We start from the raw sequence: 27,807 nt of genomic DNA on the forward strand, positions 1-27,807 counted from the left end.
TGGCAGAAGAGTTGATTATGATACTCGACAATCCTCGATTCTAGTCCTGGTTCTGGAAGGGAGTATAGTATTCTGCTTCGGTCAAGCAACACTTGTGAATGCCCGAACAAATTGTGTGCCCTCTGCCTCCAGCAGCTAGCCTACACTGGAGCAACCAGCTCCTTGACCCTCTGCTGGCTGCAGGCACCCAGTGCCTCAGGCAAAGCTGCTGCTGGCCCATGGGTGTCAGGCCAGTAGCGCTGGGTGCAATTGGCTTTCCCAGTTGTTTCCTATGCTGGGCCACACCAAGACTTGCTTGTAACAGGCGCAGGCTGTGGGGATAAGCACTTGCATGTGCTAACCACCAGAGGTAACCCTGTCTGCCCTCCCCCCCCCCCCTGCCTGCCCCACAGCTCTCCCCCCCCCGTCCCTGCCAGCCCCACAGCTCTCCCCCCGCTTCCCCCTGTCCCTGCCAGCCCCACAGCTCTCCCCCGTCCCTGCCAGCCCCACAGCTCTCCCCCCCCCCGCTTCCCCCCGTCCCTGCCAGCCCCACAGCTCTCCCCCCCGTCCCTGCCAGCCCCACAGCTCTCCCCCCCGCTCCCCCCCTCCCTGCCAGCCCCACAGCTCTCCCCCCCTCCGCTCCCCCCTCCCTGCCAGCCCCACAGCTCTCCCCCCTTGGTTTCCCTCCCCCTCCGTCCTCCCCTTTGGTCCCTGCAATCGCCCCCCCCCCGCTCTGGCTCGGTGTCTCCCGAGGGGCGGAGCCAGCCGGGCAGGGAGCCCCGCCCACTCCTGAGGGGCGGGGCTGCCGCTGCCACCCGGCCGGGGGCTAACGGCTGGCGAGCCGGGAACGAGGCTGCAGCGAAAGCGCCATCGCGGGCCCCGCCCCCCCTCACCGCTATGCGCGTGCGCCCGCGGCTTGTCTCGTCACTTCCGCCTGCCGCGTTGTGTTTCCGGGTCGGCGGCTTGACAGCTGGTTCCCGGTGTCGGCAGCGTCACCTCCGGCTCCGGAAGCAGCGGCCGCGGTGGGGGGGGGGGGTCGCGCGGTGAGTGAGGGCGAGGTGCTGTGGGGGACCCTCCCCCCGCGTGAGGGGCCGCGAGCCTGGGCCGAGCCCGCGGGGGGGGGGGGGGTTGCCGGAGCGAGCCGCCTCCTGCCCTGGTGGGGGGGGGGGCGGGGGCAGGGCAGCCCCCGGGACACGCGCGCGCTGGCTGAGGGGCGCGAGGACGCTGAGCGGTGCGGAGCTAACGGGGCTCGAGCGCTGTCTCGTCACGTGCTCGGGGGGGGGGGTATTGCACTGAGCCGCCGAGACCCGGCATTGGCCAAGGGAGCAGCGAGAGCCCGGCCCGCGCGCGGCGGGGGCGAGAGAGGCGCTGGGCGGGGTCACAGGCTCCTGGGTTCGTGCGATGGGCCCGAGAGCTCCAGAGACACGAGCCCAGCCTCAGTCTCCGATGGCACGGACTGGTCCTCGCACCAGCCAACAGACAATATGAGCAACGTTTGGCTGGGCTACTGAGAGTGTAAACTGTCTGCAATAGCACTGTGAACCAGAGCACTACAGTCCAGATTAGCAAGGGTATTGTTTCCTATAGTGGTACAGAAAATATTTAATTTGAACAGCAAAATTAAAGAATCTCTTTATTCTGTCTACACTGCAGTTAGTCTACAAGGTGCCACAGGTCTCCTTGCCGCTTTATTCTGTCTGTTTCTATCAAAATGAGGAAATGCATTTTGGGGAATTGGCAGAAAAATCCCCTCGCCAAACTCTTCTGGCCTCTTATCCATAGCTTTGCTAAGGAAAACTGCATGCAAAGTAAATGAAATATTTTTCTGTGAAGAAAGCTGCGTAACTTGTCACCAGTGACAGCTCCAAATCCACTTTTGACAATAAAGATAACTAACTTTTGAGTGGTCCCCCACAGTTGAATAATTTGTTTTATAATTTTTTTAATTGTTCAGTCTGATAAATATTTATAAATAAGGGTAATAAAAATGTTAATGCTGTAAAACTGATTACAGACTATCATCTGGTTTGGTGTTGAAACTTCGTCTTTCTTTAATTCACAGGTATTGTTAGGCCATGAGCCCTTTGAAGAAACTGGAACAAGTGTTAAACTGGCTGAGTGTGGATAAAATGTTAAAATTATATCTTGACTTTTGGAACCTTTAAAGAGAGCATCAAACTTGTTAACTCTGTAATTGAAAAGCAGTTGTATCTCAAAGGACTTGGATCTTTGGATGCCGTAGAAAGGCAGCTGCACTAAAATGTTTGCAAAACTGAAGAAGAAGATAGCAGAGGAAGCAGCAATTGCTCCTCGGCCAGGAGGGGCTGCCAGAATTCCTAGATCAGTAAGCAAAGAATCAATCACGTCAGTGGGAGCTGATTCTGGAGATGATTTTGTAAGTATCATGCTTTGCTTTTTACTAAAGCATTTGTAATGTGCAAATTTACAAAAAGCCAGGCATGACTCGACTAACTGAAAAACCAAGTGCACGTCAGAAATGTGTGATGTGCAGATGTATCTAATTAGAAGTTTTTTGGAAATTAAAGTAAACATAGGTGTTAGTAGAGGAGAATAATATTAAATATATATGTTTTTCATGTTAAGAGTATAAAATACAAAATTATCCTCAATGCAGAACATGGCAAATGAAGGTACAGCAAAACTGCAGTAGTCTGGCATCCAGTTGTCCGGCACTCCTGATAGTCCGGCATCAACTGGAAGCCGGAACTGCTCAGGTCAGCTGCTCTCACAGCCGGGCCTCTGTGAGCCGCATGCATGCTCACGGCCCGCGCCGTTCTGCTCATGGTCCCCAGTGCACACAGCGTCCAACCTGCATGTGCTAGCAGCCGGCCGCTGAGCACAGGCAGCTGCTTCAGGACCCGGACATAAGGTTGGGAAGAAGGGGGACTGGGTGACAGCAGGGTGGGAAGGTGCTTGGCTCTGGGGAAAGGAACGGGCAGGGAAGGGGATTGGGTCACGGATGGTGTCCCGGCCAGCTCATTGAAAAGCTGGCCGCTCAGCACACGTGCCCCAGTGCCTGAAGGGCGATACGTGGCTGTATCGGCGGCTCCGGGACCCGAGCATAAGGTGTGGGGGGGAGGGCAGGGGGACTGGGTTGGGAGTATGCCACCTTATAGTACCTGCTGGTACTCCCAGCATATCCGATAATCCGGCACCACCTAGGTCCCAAAGGTGCCGGATTATCGGAAGCCTACTGTATAAGGTTTCTGGTACTATAGTAATAAAGTAATAAATAACTGGTAATAAAGGTATAAAGATATAAACAATGTTACAGCAAAGCATTGTGTAAACATAATGCTGAAGATTGCAAGAAAACAATCCAAATTTTAAATTGTAGCATTCTGATTCTACGCTGACCTCTTAGGTTCCTGGTGCAATTACTGGTCAGGCATGTTGTTTACATACCTGGATAGAATGCTTATGTTGTTTCTGTAGCATTGGAAAAACTTCTAGGTTATCACTAGACTGTCTAGATAAACTATTTTACATGTGAAATTATAGTATGCGCAGATCATATATCAAAAATGTTAGGTATGTAAGTTAAAACCTGTTAGTACTTACACTGGAAAACATGCCTCCTGAAAGCTATGTCATGTCACCCAAACCCAAGATTCCCCTGTGTCTTAATTCCCTCATTGGTGTAATAGATTTACAGCACACTCCTTGGAAAAATAGCATTTCTGAATCTCAAGCACATAAACATTGGTTGCTGAGCTAGACCAGACATCTTGATCTCTAACAGTAAATGGGACAATGCTGTGGTTATAATACTTGGTTTTTCCCTTTTTTCCCTTTGAACTTGGCTTTTCACATAGCAATTGATATAGATTGAGAAACACTGTGATTATTTCATTGTTGGTGTTGAGAACAGAAGTACAGGAGAAGGAGACTTTAAAACGGTGGGCAACCTACGGCCCATCGGGGTTCTCTGTGTGGCCCACAAGACATTTTGATTACCGTTGCTCACATGCAAGGTTGCCAGATTCAACTGGTTTCCAGCCATATAGTTTTTTTTCAACTGGTATTACTAAGGTGACGCTCATGTAAAGCAAGGGCACGTGCAGTGAGGTGTGTACTGTCTGTACACTGCATTTAACTGTGAGAGCCGAGCGCTCCCTCTGCATCCAGTCAGAGTTCTGCTATGGTTCCATGGACACATCCCGCAGCTAAATGCAAGGTGGAACATACTGTTTAGAATATGCGCTACTTATGGCCCATTATCATCTCTGCAGTCATAGGACAAAAGGAGCAGGTCAGTGGGTTGCAGGTTGTTTTACTTGGGGCTTATTAAAGAGATTATCTCAACCATCTTGTGTGTCTGGTCTCAACACAGCTACAGCAACACTCCATACAATACAATACAGAGAACAGTTCAGGCTTGGGTGGAGGAGGGTGGGATCAAGCCACCACCACCCTGTTCTCCAGAGGCCGGTGCCCTATCCCTGAGTTCACTGGAGATCCCATCCCACCCCACCCTCCTTGCCTTCAGCAGGTCCCTTACCTAGTTTCACAAATGCAGGAGCCAGCTCTATCCCTAGGGCAGCCTAGGTTGGCTGTCCGGCCCCTCCCTTTCAAGAATTCTGTACTTTCGCCGCTATGTGCAGTTACTTGCTTTCAATTTTGGTTTCATAATGAGCAAAAAATAATAGCACTAGAGCCGTGGTCCCCAACCCGGTGCCCGCGGGCGCCATGGCGCCCGCCGGGCCCTTTACATGCGCCCACGGAGCAATCTGGGCTGGCCCCACCCCTGGGCGTGCAGCAGGTGCCAGCGTGCGGCAGGTGCCGGCCCCGGGCGCATGGCCGGCCCCGGCCCCAGCGGTGCGGCCCCGGCGCCGCCCTTGGCCCCGCCCCCGCCCTTGCCGGCCCCGGCCCTGGCCCCGCCCCCGGGGGCGCCGCCCCCAGGCACCTGGCAGCCCCAAAACGTTGGGGACCACTGCACTAGAGAGACTAAACTTAATGGAATGAATAGTGTCAGAAATTAACATTGTGTCCATGTTTTGCAACCTGTTTTTCCAGATAAATTTCTATTTTCCTGCTACTTACTTACTCATCCTCTCTGCTGCTTGAAACCCTTCCAGCCTGGGTAGCGTAACTTCCCTCTTTCTAGTCATCCTCTTAAATGACCAGTCCAGTAATTTAGACGACTTGTTTTCAGCAACTGTTTTAGAAAATATTGTTTTAGCTGTCACAGAGCTGACCATTTATACCCTCTTTCATTCTCCCAAGTACAGGAGCACTGACTTAGCCAGTGGTATATGTAAATCTGTTCTCTTTCCGTGGAAACTATTAATTATTTCTAGCCCTTACAATGTAGGCCATCATTAAAATTTAAGTGTGGCAGAATTGTTCTTTCTGAAGCTCAGAAACCACATAGTTACTTGTCTCTCTCTAACCTACCAAGGCCTCTGATGGAAGCAGCTCCAGAGAAGATCTCTCATCCCAACTACTCAGAAGAAATGAACAGATCCGAAAACTGGAGGCCAAGCTGTCTGGTATGTTTCCTGAGTGCGTAAGTGATAACTTGGTATCTTTCACTGCAGGGAAATATTTTCCTTCACATTTAAATTTTTTAATGTATAAAAGGATTTTTTTGCTGTCTATTTATAAGAAGCCTGTTGGTCAGCAAGCAAGAGCTGTACAATACAGTCAATACAGAATGTTAAAATAAAGATTCATGACTTGCTATCTTCCTGCTGTACTCTTGGCACATCAGTTTGATCTTCCTGACTGTACAGTATAGTTTTCTCTGTCTCTGTGCTCCAACCTGAACACTTCTCTTTTGATGTGAACCCTCCAGTCCCAATTTGATTTCTTCTTTTTACTATTTGTATTGCAGTAGCCTCAAGCGACCCCATTTAAGTTCAAGACTCTCCATGGTACTAGGCACTGTACAGTAATTAAGATGACATAGTCCAGGTGTGGCCAACCCATGGCTCGCGAACTGCATGTGGCTCTCCTCCTCCCCCCCCCTTCAAAAAGTGCATCTCGTGAGGCTGCCCCTGAAAACGACCCCCGGCTCCCTGGGGCAGGGGATCTATCCAGCGTGGCCCTTCAAAATGGCGTCTTCAAGATGGTGGCGGCTGGCGGGAGCGTGATGTGGCCTTTAAACACATTTCTTAAAGGGGCAGTCTTTTTTTTCCTCAACAACTTTACCCCGGCTCTTTGCGCTGTATCCACTGCTATTTTGGCTCTTTGTCTGGAATGGGTTGGTCACTCCTGACGTAGTCTTTGCCCTGAAAGTGAATGATCTAAAAAGACCTGCCTACCAAAAAAAGGGTGGGGTGGGGATCTTGATGCAGCAAAACTGGACAGAAATGACTTTTGGAAACTATCCTCATACTAAAAACAAGGAGTCCGGTGGCACTTTCAAAACTAACAAATGTGTTAGGATATTAGCTTTTGTAAGCTACAACACACGTCCGCGGATGCTGATGGGAAAAGTGGGGGAAGGGGAAATAAACAGAGGTGGGAGTGTGACATCAGTGCTAATCAAATCAGAGTGGATGTGGCTCACCTCCAATAGTGGTGAGAAGGTGACAGTACCCGGATGGGAAATTACCTATTGCAATGTGAGAATCACCTGTCCTTGTGACTGTTGAATCAGTTGCAGGGTGTCAAATCTGCATATTAATTCCTGCTCAGCAGTTTCTTATTACAATTGCCTAAAACTTCAGAACCAGGCGGCAGGACTTCAGAACCAGGTCCTCTCACCTCAGCACTGTCGGAGGTGAGCCGCATCCACTCCGACTGCATTAGCACTGATGTCGCATTCCCAGCTCTGTGTTCCCCGCCTCCTTTTCTGTCTCTTTTCTCTTCCGTATCTGAGGAAGTGAGCTGTGGCTCTCGGAAGCTCATGCCCTAATACAGTAGACAGGCTTGAAAGTGCCACCGGACTCCTCGTTGGTTTTGCTGAAACAGACTAACGTGGCTTCCTCTCTCAAATCCGTCCCTGCAAGAGGCCTCCCTGGCTGGCGTACAACTGGTAAAGGGGCTCTGTGCTGAGTCGGTGCCCACTGGCCATGTCCCCATCCACTCCCTACACACGGGACCAGGGGCACAATGTTCTCTGCTACCTTCTGCTTCCCAGGGCTCAGAGAGGGTCCCTGAAAACAGCGTAACTTGGAGCAGCCTCTGGGGGGTTTTGGCTTGACCTGGGGGCTGGGCGGGCCCCTGCTGAGCTCTAGAATATGGGAAGTGCAAATGTTCCTGAGAGAATATCCTTACGTCTTGTTAAGGGCATTTGAGGTCTCAGGGCTTGGAGTCTTACAAAAACCTGAAGCTTGGACCAGACGCCAAGATTTGTCGTCAAATCCTCCCAAGGCACCGTCTTCCTTCAGTCTGGCCTCTTAGTCATACCTGCTGAAGACGGCAGAATTACACATTCACTGCCTCTCCTGATCATTTATATCCGGGTTTTAAAGTAAGAGCGTGTTGCTGTTGGCTGGGCCTGGGAACTAGCCAAAATGCACCGTTTCTCTGGATTATTGCACAGTTGAGGAAAGGTGTAATATGGAGCAAGGAAATTAACTGCTGATGGATTTCTCTGACCCTCCTTCACTTTCTCTCACTGTGGCTATTCTTCACAGGCAGGAGTCAACCTGAATCATAGTGCTTGGGTACAGCAGAATGTGGTGACAATGTTACCTTTTTTCGTGCCAAATTTAGCTTGTTTTCCTTGTTGTTAGCTTAAGTAAGCCCTTCTGTTTGTACCAACCATTTACCCCATGGCTGGAGTGTGGTAGAATTATTTGCTTGTGGTGTTCATTGTTAAGGTCAGCCTTGTTTTCCTTAACAGGAATGATTTTCTAGTTAAGAAAATCATTGTCACTTTCCACTCATATTTTTTTTTTTTTAATTTCCTTCCCTAATGTCTGTCCATTCCTGGTCTGTGCTTCTCCCTCCTCACCCAAGATTATGCTGAACAGGTCCGAAACTTGCAGAGGATAAAAGAGAAGCTTGAAATTGCATTAGAAAAACATCAGGATTGTACGTACTTTTATTTTCTTTCCTTTTTTAATTTTAAAACTGTTCTGCCTTGAATTCAGATGGAGTATAAAAATCTGTACAGTTAAAAATGTTTCTCTTCATATTGAACACATCCTGTTTGTAAAAATAGCACACAACTTTCTGCATGATTTACAGGGAACAAAGCAGCTGGGATTTGTTTGCTGTTACTCTGACTGCTGCCAGCAAGCACTTTTGCTGGACTTATGACTAGCATTTAAAAAACCCCTAGAGCACTATTACAGTCCAGATGAGAGCTCCTCCACTGTCTCTTGTTGTTTGTGGGAGCACTCACAGTGCTAGGCATTGTGCAAACATAAGGGAAGCACAGATCCAGTCCTAGAGCTATGGATCATTTGGGGGCCTGATCATCTTGACAGTGGTGGTTCTACATGTTAGTGTGACATACAATATTTACAGAAGTAAATACACAGTGTTTGCATTCGCATACCCTGACTTCTTAACTAGTGATTCTTTCACAGCTTCCATGAAGAAATTTCAGGAGCAGAATGAAGTTTACCAGGCCAACAGAGCAAAGATGGCTGAAGGAATGGCTTTAGCATTAGAAAAAAAAGACCAGGTAATAGACACAGGGTTCACACAATGAAACAATTGATTGATAGAGAGAAGCAATCTTGGTATAGTCCATATGTGTATTTCTTCACACAACTCAGTGGACTTGTGGAACTCCTTGCCAGAGGATGTTGTGAAGATCAGGACTTTAATAGGGTTCAAAAAAGAGCTAGATAAATTCATGGAGGTTAGGTCCATCAATGGCTGTTAGCCAGGATGGGCAGGGTTGGTGTCCCTAGCCTCTGTCAGAGGCTGGAAATAGATGACAACAGAGGGATCATGTGATGATTCCCTATTCTGTTCACTCCCTCTGGGACACCTGACATTGGCCACTGTTGGAAGACCGGATACTGGGCTAGGTGGCCCTTTGGTCTGTTCTGATGTAATATGTTGAAGCACTGGAGAATCACTGCTGAGATGCAGTATTCATTTGCTGTGTCACAAGCAGTCTTCTACCTGTAGGCTATCTTTATTTATTCTTATCTGGGTGGAGGGAAAGGAGCCGGCATAAGGTGCAAGGGTCAGTGTTGCTGACGGTTCATTCAGAGACCACGTGTCGCTTGCTCTCCTTTCTTAAACTGAGCTTGTGATAGTCATTGATGTGAACTCAAACTCCAATTTGCTGTTCAGGTAGAACTTTGCTGTCATGTAATTAAAGCCTGTAGATCAGTCATTGCTGTCAACCTGTGGGCTGCTTGCAGCCCAATGAGCACACATCTGCACTCTGTGACATCCTCAGGGCCACGCCGGTAGTAATGTGTGGATGTGGCCCATGTAACTAGGACCTGACCAAATTGAAAAACATGCCATGGATAGTGAAATCTGGACTCAACAGAGTTGCGGGGAAGCACAGTGTTATTGTGGGGGGTCAGGGCAGGGGAGGGTCATGGTATTGCTACTCTTACTTCTGCACTAAATTCACAGCTGAAGAACCAGAAAGCAGCAGCTACTGGCGAGCTCTGAAGTCAGTGACCCATCACCAGCAGAAGTAAGGGAGGCAAAACTATATCATGTCATCCTGCATTACTGCTGGTGGTACCTCTGCCTTCAAAGCTGGACTCCTGGCTAGCAGCCATTACTCTCCAGTTGCTCAGCTCTCAAGGCAGCAGCACCATGAGCAGCAGTGCAGAAGTAAGGGTAGCAGTTCCACAGGCTCCCCTCCTTGAAAATCTCGCAACCCCTCTTCCCCCAGACGAACACAGGGCCAGTGTTCCCTGTGAGCTGAGCACTTGGACAGCTGCCCAGGAGGGATTCGGGCGCTGTCTAGCTCTTTAGCAGTAGAAAGACGGCTGGCAGCATGTGTTTCTATTGGTGGCACATATACACGTGCCTCACTGACATTACAAAATTTGTTCCACACATGGATTGGAAAAAAATAGAGGGAACATTGATCAGGACCCCTACAACTACACCACCTTGAAATTTTAGACTTAAATAGCTGAAATCATGACATTTGTGTAATTAAATCCTATGATTGTGAAACTGACCAAAACGCACCATAAATTTCATAGGGCTCTATACATAACACAACTGCAGCCCACACCGGTAAAATACATTGAGCACCAGTGCTGATGCTGATACAGTTTTTCGTCTTGCATAACACAGATATGCTATGGTGACCCTGTCTCAGGCTTTACCAGTATAAAATGCTCTGCTGTTATTTTCACTTTCACTCATTCCATTTGATGATTACCCTAATTTAATCCCTCCTGCTACATTTATTGGTGCATTTCAAAGTTGGTGTTTATATTTTTATTTCCCTTTTTTTTTCTGTCTCCCTGGCATCCCCTTTGCAGGAATGGAGGGAAAAGTTGGTTCATCTCAAGAAGGCAAGTCTCCTTTGATATCTCTGTTAAATGTAGGCTTGCTCATGTACTAGGACTTGGCAAAGAAAAGTTTATGCCAAGAATGTACTTATTGAGCGTCTCTGAGTCCATGTTCTCTGGCTGCACCCTGATAGCCATGTTTGTTCTCCACTCCATCACCCCAGAAGGTAAGTCTGGAGTTAGTTTTGGAGAGGGAAAGAACAAATCACAGGCTTCGCACGCAGGCAAGAGATGAAAGATTGGCACACCAGTCAGCATAGATGTAACAGCTCAGCGTTTACCCAGGTTGCTCGTGTCTTGTTAGCGGAGTGTTGAGAGTGCACTTACATTTCTTGCTTTATGCTTCCAAGTATTAGCAAATTAATCCCTTGCGATGCTGCTGGGCATTGTCATCTCTGTTTTACAGAGGGGTACATGTGGGTGCTTAAGGTCTCACACCTATTCCCTTTCAGGATCAGTGAGCCCTGTATTTCAGGGGGAAAAAAACAAAACCCCAAGTCGAAGGTGGAGTGTCCACACTATCAAGCCCTTTATTTCGAAATAATGGGCCATGGAATTTGAAATCTGTTCCCCTGCGTTTCATCAGAAGTAATGCTAATTCCAAAATAGTTATTTTGAAATAACAGTAGTGGGGATGCTCTGGTGGCACTATTGCAGAATAATGACTCCCCAGTGCTTCGTGGGGCTCTAAGTCTGAGGTGGCGCATCCACAATAACAGCCTGCCTTGGACTAATTTTGAGGCTTCCCATAGTGTGGGCACGCTAGTTTGAATTTGTTAAATCGGGAGCTAAGTAATTTCGAAACACTTTCCTAGTGCAGACAGGGCCTGAGAGAGTTCTGCACACTGATCCCGCGGCTGGAAGTCAGGGACTCCAAATCGCTTCCTGGGATACAGCATGATCTTGCTCTCTCTGGGCAGAGAGAGTCTGGGCTGGGGAAGATCTTCGTGCCAACTGATGATACGCGCTCACTTCTTTTCAAACCAGCGTATTTTCAGACAGTACATTGGTTGGGGCGGTGCCCATTCTTCCTGCCTGTCTGTGAAGCAGTTAGTGCTCTGTTGGCAAAACCCTCACTAGTGTAGACTCTGTAGTGGCACTTGCAAGCTCTCCCTCCGTGTGCTGCTGCAGTTGACCTTTCCACTTGGGTGTCTGCTTTTGATGCTCATTTCCTGCCATGAATATTAGTTGCATTTGCTTTGACAACTGCGGCGCTGCGTGCTGGGGGAGGAGCTTTATTGTCTCTCCCCTTCTTTTTCTGTGTAGCATTAACTTGGTATGATTTGTGAAGAGCCCTTCTAGCCTTGTCTCCAAAATAGTTGGCGAGCATTGTAACAACCATGGCCCAGCCCTTTCTTTGCATAGAGGAATTTATGTCTGGCTGGAGAAAAATCCTGTTGGCTCATATCCTGCAAATGAGATAAGTGTAACCTGTTTGCCTGTCTGTCATCATCCCCACCTGGGATTTGACCTGAAGCACTTCACTGCCAGAGAGTATCTTCGTTATAAGTGGGGGAGCAGGGTTTCCAAAAGAGCTGTGACTATAAGAGCAGATCCGGCTGTATTGTAAGGCTGTTGTCCAAAAATAGCCATCACAGCAGAAGTTAGTTCCACGTCAGTAATTTGATAAAGGATTTCATTCTCAATGTAGTTGTTTCAGTTGTCCAGCTAAGTCTCTGCTCAAACAGATGTTTAGAATTGCTGCCAAGTGTTGCAAGTATTCATTCCCTATCACTGCATGCCTGAATAAGGAACTTTCTATAGAATTTCTTCTTAAATGTAACTTATTTTTATCCACAGCTGAAAGTTTCCAAAGTTCAGAAATGCAAGCTGGGTTGCTTACTAGACACATGCATTCTGACAACACAGTTGTAAGAAGTCTGTTATTTATATAGCACCCTAAGAGTGTGGGGTGATGTGCAGACATGAACATAAAACAAGATGTAATACATTCCTGACCTGAAATCCTGAGAGACAGTTTGAATTCCTTGTTTAATTTTGGTGGTTGTTTAATAGGAAAAAGAGATGCTTGCAGCTCAGTTGCAAGAAATGAGGGAGCAGAGTTTGAACCTTTTCCAAAAGAGAGATGAAATTGATGAACTGGAAGGCTTTCAACAGCAGGAACTGGCCAAAGTCAAACATATGGTGAGATTTTTTTGGGGGGGAAGGGAAGGGGCTAGAGTTTTTCTCTTGGTGGTTCAACATTAATTTATTAAGGGTATTAACACTTCAAACCTGTATGATCAGTAAAATCTCAGAGTAATGAACACCTCCGGATTGGAGGCTGTTTGTAATTCTAAAGTATTTAAAAATGGGTAGTCCTGTGGCACTTTACATTGTTTGTTAGTCTATCATTTATTATTTTTGTTAGACTCTAAATTGCCATAGGACTCCTAGTTGTTTTTAAACCTACAGACTATCCCTGTGAGACATTCTAAAATATTTGTAGCCCCAAACAAAATGTAACGGTGGTTCTTCCAAAACTTTACAACTGCACATTGTCTGAATATGGCTTTCAAACTTTACTGTGCAGCAGAAAAACGTTGCTTTTAACCACCTTAATTTAAATGAAACAAGCAAAGAAAGTTTCTTAAGTTTGTCAAATCGTTTTTTAAACTTTCCCTTTATTTTTTAGTAGCTTACATTTAACACAGTACTGTGTCCTTTTGTTTTTTTGGTCAGTCTCTGCTGCTACCTGATTGTGTATTACCACTTCCCAGTAAGGGGCATGGTGGGCTGGTCAGTCTGTAACTCTCTCTGCTGTGTTACTGTGTATGTCTGGAAGTCTGGAGTCTTTACAGTATGTGTTTGCTGCAGTGTCATGTAAATTCCCAGTTGACACTGAATCTGTAGCCTTATTGTGTTTCAAATTGAATCTAGTTTAGCTTGTAACTTTAAAGGCACCAGGACCCCTCATTCAGGGGGCTTTATTAATGTACCAGTTAATCTTTGCCAAAGATCATGTTCTAATGTTCAGCTTTTGAAAAAGGAAGAGTCTCTAAGCAGAGCACAACGGGAGTTAGAGGCATGCAGTCAAGAGCTAGCCCATGCTAAAGAAGAGCTGCAGGTCACAAGTCACTTGTCATCGTGTCTGAGCAGTGAACTGCAAGATTTGCGGCAGCAGCACTCAGAACTGGCAGCACAGAGGTGTGTATGTGGTGGGGTGTCAGCAGTAGGTAGATGTTCTGATTTATTTCCCACATGTCTCTAGGATGCAGAAGGCTAGCCGGTAAGCCTCGCCCTTTACCAGTAGGACTGGAGCAGCTCCCCACCCGCCCTGGGCAGGAGCCTGTCCATGGCCCCGCCCTGCTGCAGATTACATGCTTGCTCCCTGGGAGCCAGCTGCAGAGCCTCCAATGAAGCCGCCTCCCCTCTTCTACTGCCAGCTCTGCAGAATAAAGCTTCTTTAAACTTCATGCTGCAGAGCCCACAGCATGTGTGACCGCCAGCATTCTGGCAGTTACGTGGCTACATTTTTAACCACCTTTTGACATCCCTACTCGTCTCGAGCGCTCCTGGATGTTGCCCACATGTGCAGTGGTCTCAGTGCTTGGTCCGTACTTGAATGCTAGTGTTTGGTAGGGGTTGGTCGGTCTGTCTGTCCCTGTCTAAAACTACCCTTTCACAGTTAAGTTAGAATTGGATCTTGTTTGTATGCAACCTGGGTCACCTAGCCGAGTTCTCAGTGCTCCGGTCACTCCCATTCTTCCCCCTGGTTATAAGTGCTGGAATATGCAATATCTAACTTCTAATATCTAAGCTCCTGTGAATGGCTAGTGCCAGACTGGAATAGGTGTCTTTATGGTTAGAAAAGAATCATAGGTTTCTTAGTCCGTCCCCTTTCCCTTGGCAAGTGCGTTCTGCTTGCTGGCCCACTGAGTTGCTCTTTCTCTTTCTGTGAAGGGATGAGCAATTAGCAGCTGAGGTAAATGCAGAAAATAAGATCGCTGCCCTGGAGCAGAGAGGACAAGAGCTGCAAACCTTGATTCAGCGTCTTTCAGCAGACTTGGAAAATGTAAGTTGAGATCTGTGGTGTCTGATAACTTTCCTTTGTCAGCATAATGCAGTTCACGTGCCAGTTCAAACTGCATCAGCGCTGAAATATTTCAATTTGCGTTGGCTCTGTCAAAACTGAGTTTCGAACCAAAATATATTTTCCCAAATGCCTTAGACTCAAGTTGCCGCCTCTAGTTGTGAGAAGAGATTGGAGACGTCACAGATGGAGCATGAATCTCTCAAACTGGAATATGAGCAACACAAGCTAAAGGTACTGTCTTTGGAGGTGTGTGGCCCTTTGGTCTGACGCAGTATAACTATAGTGTTCGTGGGTGTGACATGAGGGGGCACTGCAGCTGGTCACGCTTTTGGTGTCCTCCAGCTTCGATACCTGGGACGATTGTTTGTATTTAATCAGTTGGGAAGGCATAAACGCAGTGCAACATGGCTCCTTAATTGTTTCGGATGAGATTTTTATATTCACTTCCTCAGTTGAAATATGACCCCAGGCATGTGATCTGCTACCCGCAGGTAAAAACACTCACATCTAATAAATGTAACTTTGGAGCAGGACTTAATTTTTGTAAGTACCTTTTTATAGCAATGTTCAGCCCTGTGTAGGGCTATAACCTGGAGAGCTTTGAACACCTAGAAAGTGGGGTAAATGTGTGAGAACTGCCAGCTGTGATAGCTACTCTGAATAAATTCAAAGCTTACGTAAAGGATGGCCAATGAAGCTTTGCTGTCTGTGGGACGATATGTTAACAAATTGGGGAGGCGCAGGAAGGAAATTGTGTAATGAAATGAGGTACCACAGAAATCTCCGGCATTAGTCATACTAAATTCAACGTATTAGTACCTAGGACACCCAGAAATCATCAGAAGAAAATCTAACTTCAGTTGGACATACAACTCATAAGTTAGAGGCCCTGCTTGCATAATTTTTCCAAATGGGAAATAATGAAATTGAAGAGCTCCATTGGAAAGACCAAATGGACCAAGCAAATAACATGAATTGGTAGAATAACAGTAGCTAAAATGACTCTCTTCCAGGTTACATTTTTATTTCAAACACTTCCTATAGAAATGCCAACTCATGATATTAAACCTGCATTCTCCATTTTATACTTTATTGGGATGAAAAGGTTAATCTAGGCCTAATAAATAATTCAGATGCCAATTATATAGGTCAGTATTGAATGGCTAGGTGGAGTCAGTGGAGCATCAGAGAAGGCAGCCACAACCCTGACAAAGGGAATAATCTCTACCTAGCTTCATGTTGAATTTGTACATATCTAATATTTAATTTGTACATATGTAATGTGCCCTGGCTCTGTCTGCACTGCAAACACAACGAGTCTTAGAGCCTGGGTCAGACCATTTGGATTCATGTTATGGGGTAAAATTCCAGTGTAGATGTTTGCACTCAAGTTTGAGCCCAGGTGTTGGAGCCCACGCCTGAATACCTGTGGCATGAGCCCCCTGCGTAGAGACCCCTTCACAGGTACAAAATTGTATCCGCAGCTGCAAAAGTGATCTGGGGATAACTACAAATATGCAGGGTTCAAGATGAAAAAAATTGTATCTGCATTCGTAGCTGCAAAATCAGCTGTGGATATCCACACATCGACAGGTGCGCAGACCCACGGAGATAAAGCCGATATCTGCAGGTTTGCAGGGCATCTCCACTTGAGATGGTTGACCTGGGCTCTGAGACTCTCATAGGTATTATTTTTTTCTCAGTGCAGACATACCCCCAGATAACATACGGTGACTTTCACTAAAGAGAATTTTTCTGATGGACGGGCGGGCCCCCTCCCCCCCTCAGTGAAACCACTATGTACTCTGTGTGGCTATAAAGATGGTGCTGGCTTTTTGTTCCATCAGGTGACTGTTGAAATTGATGAGAAAAATAAACTCCTTGAACGTCTGCAGGAAAAAGTGTCTTCCCTGGAAAAGAGACTTGAAGGGAATTTTTCAGGGGATGAACACGCATGGGAACTGCTCAAGGAGGTAACACTTCTACAGACAGCCCTTGACAGTGTCTGGCTATTACTCCTTCCATTACAGGACCGATGCAGTATCTAATATCCTGCAGCTGCTCCTGCTCAGTGAAATCTTAGCCCTGCTCGAGATCATGTCTTCAATGGGAGTGGCACACAGAGTGCAAGCCATAACACCAGGAGCCAAAGAATTAACCTTAACGTATGTTCCCCCTCTAGTCTGCTCTGGGAGCTCAAAGGGCTTGCAAAGCAGATGGGAAAGAACTCTGGGTTCTCTTAAGCAAAGTTCAAGCCATCCGTTGTATCCACTGAGCGAAGCCCCGAGCACGGATAATAAAAGTTGAGAGTACACTTAGGGGAACTGAGCACAACCAATAGCTCCAGTTACCATCTGCCCCTGTTCTGCAGCCCTGATGCACCATCTTGTTTCTGAACAGAGGCAGGTTTCCCTAGGCTAGGTCTGCACACGAGGACACCCGCTTTCCCTTGACAGCACCTGCAGTGCAGAGCACCCGAGCCGGGTGCAGCTAGTAGGTAACCTGGCTCAAATAAATCTAAGTCCAGTTTGAAAGCTGCTGGAGGAGGCAGCACAACACCCTTGGAGAGGTAAATGCTACAGCTAGTAACTCTTGAAGCCCCTGCTGGGGCATTAAGTAGCCACGCAGGGAGGCTGTGCAGAGGGGTATGGCAGGTTCTCTGACTCACCGAAGTGGTCCTGGATGCTGATTACATCCTCCGCTCGGACGGCAGCGACACCCCCCCAGGGCCTGTTTTCAGTACAGACGCCGTCCGGTAGCCATCCATGGTTTTGCTCGGGCAGCCCTGCGGGGCAAAGGCCCCAGTAGTTGCAGTTTGGGGTTCTGGCATCCTGCATTCGCTGTAAACGCAGCGTTGAGAGGTTCAGCATCTGAGTCCCTCTGTCTGACCTGTGATGGTTTTGCTCATCCTCAGAAAACTGCTCTGGAGAAGAAACTGGATGACACCAGACAGCAACTATTGGTAGCTAGAACCAGTCATGCTGAGACCGTGAATCTACTGGAAACCCAGGTATTTCCTCTGCCTTCACCAGTGCACTCAGTGGGGCTGGCACTTTGGCCGTGTAGAGGAGCAATTGGACATCCAAATAATTTGTTAAAACTAATACAAACTGCCGTCCTTCCAGTCTTGTGTTCAGAAGATTTGAGCCTGAGTGTCACCTTGAGCTTTGAAAGGAAACCGTAGCTGACCATACCCACCTTGGGAACGAGGATGTGTGTCCCACACAGAAATATTGGGTGGTATCTGGAGCCCTGATTTCATTCTAGTCCTTCTGTCACGGGGTGACATTGGCCTTTTTTTGGCGGTGGCAGTTGACCCTTCCTTCCCCCAGTTCAGCGTGAAAGAGGATGCCTGTGCCCTAGCCTAGACCCGTGTTCCCAGGATTTTTATCCAGATGTGGAATAAATTCTGTTCTGTGCATTGATGCATGTGTGGTTGTGCACCACCGTTAGAAACACGTGCTGCTGGCTGTGGTCGCTCTGCTAATCAGCGGGGCGGCATTTGAATCTCTCCTGGGTGGCCACAAAAGTGCTCCGCTTACAAGGAATCCTGCCTAGATCAGGAGTTCTCAACCTTTTTCTTTCTGAGCCACCTGCCCACCACCTCAACATGCTATAAAAACTCCACCGCCTGCCTGTGGCACAAGAACTAGTCTTGTGCCGTTAAAAGCCAGGGCCAGCATTAGGGGGGAACATGCAGGAGAGTTGCCCAGAAGCTACATTGCTCATGCTCCAGCTTTGGCCCTGGGCTTCGTCCCTGTGGGGTGGGGCTTTGGCGTTCTACCCTGGCCCCAGCGAGTCTCATGCTGGCCTTGCTTGGCAGCCCCCATGAAACCTGCTTGTGGCTCCCCATGGGCCCTGGACCCCGGCTGAGAACCACGGCCCTAGGTCCTTCTAGGTCGCTGAAGGAAGAGGCTTGGGGAAGGGGATGCTGCAGTGAGCCCAGGGGTGGACTGTGGCAAGTGCCAGGAAAAAGGGGTCCTGGAGGGAGATGCCCTGAGCAGGGACTCTCTAGTGTGGGGCTGAGTCTGGGCTCCAGGAAGAGACTCATGGGACAAGCGTGTGGGGCCCTGGCATGGGGATGGTGGGTGATCTGGGACCCAGTGGCCTTGTGCTGGGACCTAAGAGCTCTTGTACTGTAGCCTGGTTTGCTCGGGGGGGCCGAGGGGATGGTTTTGCTAATGGGACCTGTGGGCTTGGCGTCTGAGAAGGAGCCGAGTTTGAACTTGTCATTGGGACCCTGTTCCTTTCTGCGGGTAGATAAAGGACAAATGGAGGCCGGGGCACTTGTCATGCCACAGCCAGCGACTGGAGGGTGCAGGAGGCAGGGATCACCCTGGGATATGCTCCCTGATCTACGTTCATTTCCAGGTCACCAAACTGAACAGCCAAGTGACTGACACACAGGCCTCGCTCGGCGAGAGAGAAGAGTTTCTGAAGACTTTTAGAGAAAGCAGCATGTGCCAGGTTAGGCCATTTCCTGAAAGGAGCACTCACAGGGCTGCTGGTTAGCCTCCTCCTCTAGTTCCTTCCCTACCCTGTTTTAGCAGTTTGAGTGCTGCTCGCCTGCAAGAGATCCAGAGGGACAAGGCACTAACTTACTCTTCTCTTTTAGCTGAAAGAGCTTGAACAAGCCTTGAAGCTTGCTAATGGGGCGCTAGTGAGGAGCAAAGAAGAGATCGGTGAGAGAGATCTACAGATCCAAAAGCTGGTGAGAGCTTAATCAGGCTACTCATGCTAACGCAGTCGCCACCATTTTCAGTCACAAAGTCGTGTTTCGATGTTCAGGCTGCACCTGTCGGAATGCTTCCTGCTAATACTGTGACATGGTCCCTAGGTGGGCAGATGTATCTGTGTGTGAGGGTAGGCACCGGACGGCCAAAGAGGGAAGGCATAGCATTGTCATTCTTTGGCAATGAAATGGGGATAAGCAGTGTGAAGTTGTCTGCCTCTGGCTACAAGCTCCATGTATGCTGCCCTCCAGTAATGACCGGATTAATCTGGCCTTAACTTACAGTCATGGGTTTTTTTTCCCCCCAAAGCAAACAGATCTAGAGGTTGAGAGCAGCAAATTACAAGACCATATCTCAGTGGCAAAGCATCAGTGTGCAGAACGGATTAGCAGCCTGGAGGCACAAATAGCTGCCCTTGAAACCGCTCGAGAGTTTGATAAAACCACTTCCCAGCACAAGATAGTAAGTATAGAATCCCGTTAAGAGGCATTGCCTATGCCAACGGTTCTCAAACTTTTGGGGCTCTGGAGCCCTTTACATGTGTAAAAATGTATGCGGAGCCCCAGCGGTCCACTGATTGTATGTGTTGTACCTATCGATGTTTCCAGTTTGTCAGCCTCGCGGACTCCTGGAGATGTCTCACGGAGCCCTGGGGCTCTGCAGAGCAAAGTTTGAGAAACACTGGCCTATGCATAAATCAACATCTCTTTGGGGATGGGGTGTGTGGCTGTTGAATTTATATCGTGAATGGTAAAATGCTAGTTCTTGGCACTTGAGGTATTTCCATTTTACAGAGCCAGTTGGAACAGGAAAATGAAGATCTTATTGCAAGCAGAAAGGAATATGAAAGTTCGTTACAGAAACAAGAGTTTGAACTGGAAAGACTAACGGTATGGGCCTGCTTGTGATGACTATGCTTAAGTAAAGAACCAAGTTTGAGAAACAGCTAATGGCAAGCTCCACCCTCTTCTCCATACTTACAGCTGCAGTTGTGTCCGATCGTGGTTAATAACTTTCATGCAGATTCCTCTTTGGAATGAAAATACCTATACACAATACAGACCAATAAAGATTCGTTGCAAATGGCTGGTACTTTCTTGACACAGAATACTTAGGCCTTACTAAATACTGGCATAAACAGTACATTCTACTACTAAGAGGGATACTGTCAAGCATGAATAGTTTTGAAATCCTCTGCGGAAGCGAATTTCAAAAGGAAAGTATAGAATCGCATTAGCAATGCATCATTTCATTCCTTTAGCAATTTCTGCTATCTGAATTAGCTGACCACTAAACAAAACACTGTTTGGTCATTTTAAGCCTAAACCTTCTCTCCTTTAAGATTATAATTTCATAGAAAGAGCTCAACATTCTAAATATTGTGTGTGAGATGTAGAATTTAAGAATTGGCCACTGGAGGGAGTCATTGTCTTGTTAAAATGAGGCATTATAAATGTGTTCATCTTTAATAGGGCATGAGCTGTTTCTTTCACAAAAGCTTACTTCTGCAGATGCTCGAAGAGAAAGGCCCGAATACAGAGCTGGGAGTATAGCAGCAGTGCTAATCACATCCGAGTGGATGTGCCTCACCTCCAACAGCGATGAGAAGGTGAAAGTCCCTGAAGGGGAAGTTACTTACTGTAAGGAGAGAGCCATTCCCTGTCCATTCAAACCTCTTCGGCAGGTGTCAGATTTGCATGTAAATTGCAGCTCAGCAATTCGGCGTTGTAGTCTGGTTTTGAAGCTTTGTTGCCTACTGGCAACTTGCATGTCAGTAACCGTGTCCAGGGAGGGTCAAGTGCCCCCTGCTGGTTTTTGTGTGTTCTTGATGTCTGATTAATGCTTTTTTTTTTTTTTTTTTTTTTCATAAACAGTCAAGTCTGTTCAATGTATGTGGCGGGGGGCATTGCTGGCACAGACCACATTAGTAGATGTTGACATGGTGTGGTTGGGTCTTGTTATGTTGTCGCTAGGCTAGGTGTGTGGCCAGAGTTGGCAGCAGGGGTTGGTGTTTCCGTTGTGGTGTGTGAAGTTGGTGGTCTGTGAGAATGAGGGCTATGGTCTGATAGATTGTAGGTCCTTGATGATGTGTTGGAGAGGGTTTAGCCTGGGGGCAGTAGGCAGTGAGTAATGGTGTTCTGTTGCTTTATTTGTTGGGTCTGTCCTGTAGTAAGTGACCTCTGAGTACCTACCTGGCTTTGTTAATCTGTTTCTTCACTTCTCCAAGTGAGTATCGTGTTTTTAAGAATGCTTGATAGAGATCCTATGTCCTGTAGGTGTTTGTCTCTGTCTGAGGGATTGGAGCAAATGCGATGATATCTTAGGGCATGTGTATAGACCAGGGGCGGGGAACCTTTTTTGGGTCGGGGGCTGCTGACTCACATTAAAATCAGTTGGGGGCCACACACAAGTGAGAAGCAAAAACCCCAAACAAACCCTCACTGATGAGGCCCCTAACTGAGGAGGAGGAGGACACTCCCCGCATTCCCCTTGCTTACAGAATGGGGAGCGACTGTCTAGGAAGGAGTCCTGCAGAAAGGGATCTAGGAGGCATAGAGGACCACAAGCTAAATAGGAGTCAACAGTGTGGCACTGTTTAAAAAACCCACAAAAACCCATGATTCTGGGCTGCATTAACAGAAGTGTTGTGAGCAAGACCTGAGAAGTCATTCTCCCGCTCTACTCTGCGCTGATTAGGCCTCAGTTGGAGTACTGTGTCCAGTTCTGGGCACCACATTTCAGGGAAGATGAGGAGAAATTGGGGAAAGTCCAGAGAAGAGAAACAAATGTGATTAAAGGTCTAGAAAACATGAGGTATGAGGGAAGGCTGAAGGAATTGGGCTTAGAAAAGAGAAGACTGAGAGGGTACATGTTAGCAGCTTTTATGTATCTAAAAGGGTGTCACAAGGAGGAGGGAGAAAAATTGTTCTCCTTGGCCTCTGAGGACAGGACAAGAAGCAATGGGCTTAAACTGCAGCCAGGGAGGTTTAGGTTGGACATTAGGAAAAACTTCCTAACTGTCAGGGTGGTGAAACACTGGAATAAATTACCTGGGGAGGTTGTGGAATCCCCATCACTGGAGATATTGAAGAGCAGCTTGGACAGACACCTGGCAGAGATGGTCTAGACGGTGCTGGGTCCTGCCGTGAAGACGGGACTGGATGCAATGACTCTCGAGGTCCCTTCCTCTTCTAGGATTCTATACCAGAGCCTGGGGGCCAGCCTGGTGGATTTTGCATGCTGGGGGGATGCTCTGAGCTTTGGCCCGCAGGCCTGAGGTTCCTCACCCTTGCTGTAGACGATGGATGGTGTGATGTGTTCAGGATGAAGCTGGAGGAGTGTCGGTAAGTCCAGAAATCACTAGGTTTCCTGTATAGCAGGGGTGGAGAACCTCAGGCTTGGGGGCCAGATGCGGCTCCAGCTTGTCTGGATCCAGCCCCTGAGGCTCAGAGCCCTACCCAGAACTGGGAAGCCCATGCTGGTGCTCCAGATCCCCCTCCCCCACCCCCGTCCCACTGTGGGGCTGAAGCACACCAAAATCTCCTAGGTGCCGCCCCCTCTCCCCCCGCGCGCAGGCCCTGGTATAGAATCCTAGAACCGGACGAGACCTCGAGAGCTGTGTAGAGTTTATTTGTGACCATCGCTTATTTGCACTGAAGTGTCCAGGCAGTGGCACTCTTGTGTGGCCTGGTCCAGGCTGAGATGGATGTTGGGATGGAAACTGTTGAACCCGTCCCTGCAATAACCTGTCCACACGTCTACCCTAGTGACATCGTCACTGAAGCTAACCACATCAGCTAGACCAGCAAAGGCTTGTTCACCTGCCCATCCTCTCATGTGACATCTGCCAGCAGTGCCCCTCTGCCACGGACACTGGACAGACTGGACTGGCTCGACACACAAGAATAAGTGGACCCAAATCCGACCTCAAGACTAGAAACACACAGAAGCCGGGGGGGGGGGGCGAGGCATTTGACCCTCCCTGGACACGGTTACTGACATGCAAGTTGCCAGTAGGCAACAAAGCTTCAAAACCAGACTACAACACCGAATTGCTGAGCTGCAATTTACATGCAAATCTGACACCTGCCGAAGAGGTTTGAATGGACAGGGAATGGCTCTCTCCTTACAGTAAGTAACTTCCCCTTCAGGGACTTTCACCTTCTCATCGCTGTTGGAGGTGAGGCACATCCACTCGGATGTGATTAGCGCTGGTGCTACACTCCCAGCTCTGTATTCGGGCCTTTCTCTTCAAGCATCTGAGGAAGTGAGCGGTCTCTCATGAGAGCTTGCGCCCTAATAAATTTGTTCGTCTTTAAGGTGGCACCGGACTCCCTGCTCCCTACTGAAATAGACTAAGAAGGCTCCTCCTGAAACATCCTTATTAGGTTCTTTTAAATGGGAAAGAGGTGGAAGTGGCAGGTGTGGTAGTCCGATTGATGGAAACGTGGCAGGTGTGGTAGTCAGATTGATGGAAACGTGGCAGGTGTGGTAGTCCGATTGATGGAAACGTGGCAGGTGTGGTAGTCCGATTGATGGAAACGTGCACCTGCCCACAGTGCAAAAGTGATGCCAGAGCCGGCCATATATGTTTAAAAAACCCCACTGCAGCTAATGCGTAGGGATCACTCGCCTGCAACTGACATGCAGCTGCCTCCGGAGTGGGATGTGGCAACAGTGCTGCAGTGAAGATTGACTACTTCAGTAGAAACCCAGACAGTGTGAGATGTGAGGTCAGCTGAATGCAGTTGCCTGGGTTTGTAAAAACAGCTCCTGCCAGTCTTACATTAACATTAATTTAGCAAGAATTCTGATAGGAGGGATGAGATTATTTGCTAATTACCCATCCGTCCCATTTGTTAATGGGTTAGGATCTTAGAACTGGGAAACTACTGCCTCTTAGTCTTGTTCCTGTGAAAGCTTCGTACTGAATTTTCTCCCCGAAGTAATGATTGAATTATTGCTGGCTTGCAGAAGGAATTAAGCAGCAGAGAAACAGTCAGTGTTGGAATTGCCAGAGCCCTGGAAGAAGCACAGAAACAAAGGGCGGAATTACAGCAGCAGGTAAATGTCTTGCTCTACCCCACACAGCAGTCTGGACCCTGACTTCATAATTATCCTAATACCCAGGGGCCCAAATCGGGATTAGGCCCCAATCCTCCAGCAGAGTCTCTGTCCCCGAGAGTTTCCATTGAAACGCTTCCCTGGTGCTGCTTTTGTGGCTGTGTGATCTTACCCAAGGGACGGGTTTCGCTGACGTCAGTAGGACTGTGCATGTTCCACGTTAGGTATGTGAGTGTGTGTTTGCAGGGTCAGAGGTTGAGGTAGGATGCAGCAGGTAGATGTAATGAACAGCTGAAGAGAAGGAGGGTGAGGTGCCAGTGATAGGAACACGTGGCTTATGGGCTGAGGACCCAAGACAAAGCTGCTCCATCCTGTTGCCTATTTTCCATAAGCATCACAAGCTGCTTCTTACAGTTGTGTTTTCTCCTGGATCACAGTGTGTGGGGTTCGAAAGGGTCCCAACTTAATGCCAGAATTGCTTGCTGTGCGCTGACAAGTTGGTGTTCAAGGATTCATTGTGAAGTCCCCAGTCATTTTCTCTACAAAAGTGTCACTGGACAACAGGCTTGTGCTTTTTTGTTGCTGGTAACCATGTGGGCTGTCAGCTAAGCAGTAGTCTCCAGGGTCACGTCGGAGGCCTTGGCTCTGGATGGGAGAGATGCGTTCTGTGTCCCTACATCCCGGAATGCCGGTAGACAGGGTTTTGCATGAGTTCGTGTGCAGCCCTGTGGGACTGTCAGCCAAGTGCGCGTACAGAGAGCGAACGTTTTTCCTTGCCTGGATGGGGAGTGTCTGCAGCTTAATAAAGATTGAAAACCAGCAGTGTATATTGCACGTTCACAGCTGGTCTCTCCTTGCAAAGAAGGCCTGGCTTGCTGGAATCACCGTCCTGTCATCTGACAAAGCGATCTTCCGTAATTCTGATCTGTTTTGGCCATTTGTTGTGTTACTTTGCTAGGCATGGTAGCGATTAGCCCGGTGAACTAATCTGTACTCCCCAACCTCTCATCTGCATTCTCTGTGGCCTGGAACACTTTGTCGGTTTTTTAAATCGTATTTGGAGAGACAGAGCCACTGAGCAGCTACAACAACTGCAACCCCCTCTGCTTCTCCCAACATACGTCTCAAGCAGTCACTGAACGAACGTCTGGTGCTCAGCAGCCAGCCCAGCGAGCTGACGCCTGTTGTAGTAAATCACTGGAAAGGCACTCTGCTGCTGATGGGTCTTCATCCTGCTGCCTCGGTCCACCCACTGCAGAGCACTTTCAGCTGCAGTCCTGTCCAGTTTTTAATTGGTAACTATTTTATAGCTGCCATCTGCTGGCCAGCAGTTGCAATTCCAATGCAGGGTTGACCCAGGGCAGTATCTTTCACTGACGTTCTCATCCTGCTTTCAAGCCCTACCTCTTAACGAGGGACCAGCACTGGCCGAGGTGGGATACCCTGTAGCCTTTTGGCTAGGCCATGGACGGGCAACTTCCAGCCTGTGGGTCAGATCCAGTCTGGTTAGTCCCTGGCAGACTGTCACCTGCTGAGGTGCAGGTAAGTATAGAGGTATCGGGTGATCACAGCTCTTGCTGGCTGTGGATCACCCTTCACAGCAGGAAGGGGGGTCTCAGTCTGTGCTGCTTCCTGCCACACCTATTGGCCATAAGCAACGATCCACAGCCAGTGAGAGCTGCCATCGCCTGATACCTGGGGAGGCACAAGTAAACATAGCAGCGGCCCACCAGAGACTGACCCTGGGGAGCCGTTTTTTAATTACCTACTCCTGAGCCAGGCCATGGAAAGACTTGAGTGTTTGTGGGTTCTGTGTATTAACTGCTCCTCTTTACTTCCTCGTGTCTGGTTTCAAGGTTGCAGACCTGATCTTGCTGATAAAGGAAAAGGACCAGCTGATCAATGAAAAAACTGACGTGCTTCTAAAAAAAGAGGAGGAGCTAAACCAACTCAGTCAAGGTTAGACCAAAGGGGTCTCCTCATCCCTTGGTAAAGTCTCTGTAGCTCAGGGCTTGCTTGGCTGTACTTTATCAGAATGCTAACATTTCTGATGGGAAAAGGTGCAGAGAAGAGCATCCAATATGATTTGAGGTACCAAATAGCTTCCGTATGAGGGGAGATTAAAAAGTCTGGGGCTGTTCCGTTTCCTAACGAGATGACAAAGGGGAGGATATGCTAGAGACCATGTTCCCACTAATCTTTTTCCATCCACGTCTGGAATACATTTTTATGCACATTGAAGCTTGTGTGAATGTGCACCACCACTAGAAACACCCAGCTTAGCTGTGGGCACCGGCATTTGAATTTCTCCTGAGCACACAGCTTACAGGGAACGTTGGCTAGAGGTCTAGTGTGGTGTCACCTACCCCTTCAAATTACACCGTAACTAGGAGTCACCTGTTGGAAGCTCCGGGGCAGCTTGCATTGCTGTGCAGTGTCTGTTGTATTTGCCTCCTGCATGGCTGGAGAGTGGAAATAGGCCTGACGCTCTCCCAGTTGCCCTCGGCGCAGCTTGGTCTTTTTGTAAAGAGATTGACTAGAAAAGCTGCTGTTTAATTGTGGCACAAACCATGTCTGTGCTGACCCAGATCATGGAGTGCTCCTGCTGCAGATGCACCTGTTGCAGTCTGACATGGACGCATGCAAGAGCCAAGCCACAGAGAGGGAGGAAGCAGCAGGAAAGCAGATCAGTGTTTTGAGTTTGAAGATACAAGAGCAGGAGCACCTGATGGCCAGTGGGAGAAACGTGAGTAAAACTGCAGGGCAGCTTCCTCCAGTCTTGTCAGGAAAAACAAAACACGCCAAGACTTCAGCTCCCCCTGCTGTGCCCTCTCTGTGGAACATGACAGGCTTTGGACTGATCACCCTGTCTGCTGCCTTGAACCACCAGACTTGTCTTTGTCACTGGGCACATGGCCTAGAAAAACCCAATCCCCTTCCATTTGTAAGTGGCCTGTGAAAAGCAGCACCCCTAGTCAGACTCCTTGTGAGTGTCTGTCTCCTGTCCAAAGTTACCATTTAAAAGCAGTGGGGTTGTCTTTGGGCAGTGGCACCTGACTGCCAAAGTTGTGGTCTCTGAGATCTGCTTTGCTCTTTGCCTTTCAGACTTTGGCATTAGAAGCAGCAAGAGCCTTGAATAAGCACTTGCATGACCCAGAAGCCAGTGAGGTGGAACAGAACGGAGAGGTGGCTACTGCAGACATCATTCAACTTCAGAAAGACAACAGAGACTTGGAGCAGCAAATTTCTGAGAAAAACAAGGTACCACAATACAGTGGAAATGGTATTTTCCCCTGTGGCTCAGGTGGCTGTTACTCCTAATAAGCAGCTCGCCGTGTGTCCAAGAGGGCCACCAGGCCTGCAAAACATCAGCTACATGGAATATGTGATCCTAGGCGCTTACTGTCCTGCCAAACTTGCTGCTGCCGAAGGATTTCCTGTCCCCTCCTACCTCAGAAACAGCTTCCCACACTGTGGGCTCACTATTCTCCCCTTTCCTCAGACCTGCTTCTTCTAAGAAGCCTCATTATTAGGTGAGGATCAATACGTTTGGTGTTGTACAAACATGTCA

The 27,807-nt window shown here is 48.2% G+C and overlaps 1 protein-coding gene across 5 annotated transcripts in view; it reads left to right on the top strand.

The window, feature by feature from the left end:
• The first annotated feature begins 880 nt into the window (after positions 1-880).
• GOLGA1 (golgin A1) overlaps positions 881-27,807 on the top strand; it is a 44,303-nt gene continuing 17,376 nt past the window's right edge. For 4 of the 5 annotated variants that reach the window (XM_075905693.2, XM_075905692.2, XM_075905689.2 and 1 more), the window contains exons 1-20: positions 881-1,022; positions 2,042-2,374; positions 5,402-5,492; positions 7,912-7,986; positions 8,487-8,584; positions 10,374-10,406; positions 12,420-12,548; positions 13,381-13,550; positions 14,307-14,418; positions 14,575-14,670; positions 16,287-16,412; positions 17,354-17,449; positions 18,811-18,906; positions 19,055-19,150; positions 19,482-19,634; positions 19,967-20,062; positions 24,147-24,236; positions 26,093-26,195; positions 26,825-26,982; positions 27,342-27,497. In XM_075905693.2, the coding sequence (XP_075761808.2) occupies positions 2,240-2,374; positions 5,402-5,492; positions 7,912-7,986; positions 8,487-8,584; positions 10,374-10,406; positions 12,420-12,548; positions 13,381-13,550; positions 14,307-14,418; positions 14,575-14,670; positions 16,287-16,412; positions 17,354-17,449; positions 18,811-18,906; positions 19,055-19,150; positions 19,482-19,634; positions 19,967-20,062; positions 24,147-24,236; positions 26,093-26,195; positions 26,825-26,982; positions 27,342-27,497 (2,109 nt within the window). In that variant the 5' untranslated portion in view covers positions 881-1,022; positions 2,042-2,239. The remainder of the gene's footprint in view (positions 1,023-2,041; positions 2,375-5,401; positions 5,493-7,911; positions 7,987-8,486; positions 8,585-10,373; positions 10,407-12,419; positions 12,549-13,380; positions 13,551-14,306; positions 14,419-14,574; positions 14,671-16,286; positions 16,413-17,353; positions 17,450-18,810; positions 18,907-19,054; positions 19,151-19,481; positions 19,635-19,966; positions 20,063-24,146; positions 24,237-26,092; positions 26,196-26,824; positions 26,983-27,341; positions 27,498-27,807) is intronic. The other variant, XM_075905691.2, reaches the window with a different exon arrangement.

The sequence above is a fragment of the Pelodiscus sinensis genome, chromosome 23, assembly GCF_052426305.1.
Source record: "Pelodiscus sinensis isolate ZL-2025 chromosome 23, ASM5242630v1, whole genome shotgun sequence".
Lineage (NCBI taxonomy): Eukaryota > Metazoa > Chordata > Testudines > Trionychidae > Pelodiscus > Pelodiscus sinensis.